Consider the following 3,280-nt stretch of genomic DNA (forward strand, 5'->3'; position numbering starts at 1 on the left):
CCCCTCCCATGTCAATGTCTACATTTATATGAAGCATATTTTCCCTCCAAAGTTTAATGGGGATTTATGAAGACCATCTTTGCTGGTTGTTGGTTGTTCTTCTTTTAAAGTCAAGTAAGTCAAATTTAATAAATACAGGTCTCATTCGTAAGCAGTGAAGTGTATAAACCACTGCAAATCATGCAATGAAGGGAGCAGTCCAAGTTTACACTCCAGAGATTACAGCGGCAAAGGGATGGTTCAGGAAGTTTCTGCTTCCTTCCTAAAGTAGGTAGAGGTTACAAATTAATCTCAAAAGAGTTTATACATCTTCAAAGAGTTAATGAGTAGGTTAAAACTGCCTGCTTCTCTTAATTGTCTACTGGGCGGTTGTAGCATATAAAGTACCCATACATGAATATGAGAAGTACAGCAGAGAGAGCTAGCAAACAAACAGCAGACAGGGACAAAGCACTGTGTCTTCTGTGGAGGATGCCTAAAGGTCTTACTTTCATTCGTCTTTTTATGCTCTTACTCAGTTTCTCCACTATTTGCCTGGGAGTACTTTGCATGTCCATGAATTCCTCCATGTGCAGATGTGGGAACAACAAGCTAGTGTTTTATTGCCTGTTAGCTTTGGGGCTCTGTCTCCTAGTTACTGGCATTTTCTGGAGCACTTTCCATGAAGTCCTGAAATACAGGGCCCTTGGCATCTTCATTCGAAATCCCAGCCACAGAGAACCACATGTCTGCACCATAGACAGGTATGTGTTGCAGATGAATTGGGAGGGATGGATGCTATTTTTTAAACATACAGTCTTTGTGAAAAGAAAGAAGCAATACAAGGTTTTTATAAAATGCAAATCCTGTAGCCATTTTATTATTTTTCTGTGGAGAGAACTGTAGTCGGAAATTTTATTTGCTAGAGCAAGCAGCAATGTGCAAACAGCCATTCATGAAAACAATACCTAAGGTAAGGTATACTACCTGAAACAAAGAAGGTTTCAGACTTCCTAAAGCTTCCAAAGTCATGCATGGAGGCAGCAGGTGCAGCTATTCCAAATTCACGCAGGAGCATACTGAGTTCCATCTCAGCAGACCATTTAGGATGCTGCTGGGGGATGGGTGCTCATGTAGAGAGAAGCTGAGATATGCAGGGGGCCTCCGCTTATTCACTATATGGCTCCTGCTTAAGTTTCATTGTTTGATTGTCCCCCTGATTTAAAAACCTCAGGAAATTCAACCTAAGGCTAAGAACCTTCAGGCTAAGCGCAAGGTTCTGCATCTGGGTTGGTGCAAACTGAAGCACAAACACAAGCTGGGCAGAGAATGGTTTGAGAGCAGTCCTGGGAGAAGAACCTGGGGGGTTTTGTTGATGAAGTAGGTCACTGTGACCCAGCAATGTGCACCTGCAGCCCAGAAAGCCAAATGTGTCCTGGGCTGCATCCAAAGAAGTGTGACCAACAGGTCGAGGGAGGGGATTCTCCTCCTTGGCTGTGTCTTTGTGAGTCCCCACCTGGAGCATCTCATCCTTGGCACAGAAAGGGCATGGACCTGCTAGAATGGGTCCAGAGAGCCATCCATGAAGATGATCAGGGGAATGGAACATTTCTCCTGTGATGACAGGCTGAGATATCTGGAATTATTCAGCCCCAACAAGGTTCCAGTGAGTCTACAGCACCTTATGTACATGAAGGGAACTTACAGGAAAGATGGACAGGGACTTCCAAAAAGAACGTGTAGTGACAGTACAAGGGGGAATGGTTTCAAATGGAGAAAGGATATGTTTATATTAGATATTGGGGAAAAATGCTTTACTGTGAGGGTAGTGAGGCATTGGAGCAGGTTGCCCAGAGAAGCTGTGGCTGCCCCATCCCTGGAAGCACTCAAGGCAAGGCTGGATGAACAATCTGGTCTAGTGGAAGGTGGCCCTGCCCATGGCAGAAACTGAATGATCATTAAGGTCCCTTCCCAAAACATTCTGTGACCCTACAACTTTGTTCTTAATAAAGTCTGATGCTTTGAGAGAGACAGTTTCTTAAACTGCACTAGACCTGGCAAAACTCTTTAACATGTCACTGGATACAAATTTCTTTCCCTGGACTGTTGTGGAAACCATACTAGAAACACTGAGAATGGGTGTTCTAAAGGCACTATAAAAGAAACATTCAGTAAATTTTGGTTAGATAAGCAGAAACGTACCAAATTTATTTTTAAACTGTGGAAAACAATGGTTATTGCAATAATAAATAACTTTGAAGACTGATCTCATTCTTCTTCCAAATTAAACTTTTCTCTCACTTGTTAAAAAACTCACAAGCATGTGTGTTTGTATGCCATGGTTGGGAATTTTCACGGGGAAGGCTTGTCTCTTTAGAGTGCTGTGTTTTAATAAAACATTTTGTGCAAGGCGAGGCAAATTATACCAGTTGTGCCTACATTTTACATTAATGTATTTCATTCTTTAAACACAGTTAGATATCTGTTTACTGTTAAAGCCTCATCTAAATTTTGGAAACATAACAGACAAAGCATCTAACCAAGCTCTGTGAGATAAATCACACTTCACCATAATGTGTTTCTTTTTGGCATGCTTATTTTAGGCCTGACTTCTATCCTCCCTCTTATGAAGACAGCATAGATCCTGAAAAACTGGTCTCCGCACTGTCAGTTGCCTCCACAATAAAACAGGAAGAATTCATCAATATTCCTCCGCCTCCATACAGTGAAAGCAGTGTAGAGTTTGTCAGTGAAACAAATGAGCAGGAACAGCCACCACCATACACATTATCTCTGGAGCAACAGCAAACAGCTGGCCAAGACCCAAACCCCGGAAGGGGGTTAAATTCTCATATATTCATGCAAGAAATCAATTGCCAACAGGATACAGATTTCCAGATGACCTCAGGAAGAGCAACACCTGTCAAAACATGAGAGACTGGCAGCCAGTAAAATCCTGCGTCTGCGAAGCAGGGAAAACTGGAAGAAGACTTGTGTCAGTGATCTAATAGTAACACTACTTAAGGTGAAATTGCACAGAAAAAACATTCATCATTTGTGACTTAGAGTGGAGTTGGAGGGGATATGTAAAAGTGCTCAGTATTTCAAATTAGAATAAATCTCCAGAGAGATAGAAATGCTCAGGCTGTGTCTAATAGAAGTCACCATCTCTGGCAATAGGAGTTTTTTACACTGCAAGATAAATGAAGCAGCATGGTGTTATCAGTCTTGACTTTTGCTTCATAAGGAGTTTCAGAAGAAAGCTCTCATTTTTGGTTTTGAGACATTAACTGACTTGGGA

At 41.8% G+C, this 3,280-nt stretch overlaps 1 protein-coding gene across 1 annotated transcript; it reads left to right on the forward strand.

The window, feature by feature from the left end:
* Positions 1 to 399: 399 nt before the first annotated feature.
* TMEM252 (transmembrane protein 252) lies at positions 400 to 2,913 on the forward strand. The gene is made up of 2 exons (XM_064736765.1): positions 400 to 743; positions 2,583 to 2,913. The coding sequence occupies exons 1-2, from the start codon at positions 400 to 402 to the stop codon at positions 2,911 to 2,913; spliced, it is 675 nt and encodes a 224-aa protein (XP_064592835.1).
* The last annotated feature ends 367 nt before the right edge of the window (positions 2,914 to 3,280 follow it).

This window comes from Zonotrichia leucophrys, chromosome Z (assembly GCF_028769735.1).
Source record: "Zonotrichia leucophrys gambelii isolate GWCS_2022_RI chromosome Z, RI_Zleu_2.0, whole genome shotgun sequence".
Lineage (NCBI taxonomy): Eukaryota > Metazoa > Chordata > Aves > Passeriformes > Passerellidae > Zonotrichia > Zonotrichia leucophrys.

Bases quoted from the DNA above. Each gene is read 5' to 3' on its own strand.
- TMEM252 (XM_064736765.1), top strand. From the start codon at position 400: ATGAGAAGTACAGCAGAGAGAGCTAGCAAACAAACAGCAGACAGGGAC. The intron at 744-2,582 runs GTATGTGTTGCA...TGCTTATTTTAG, and splicing joins CATGTCTGCACCATAGACAG to GCCTGACTTCTATCCTCCCT.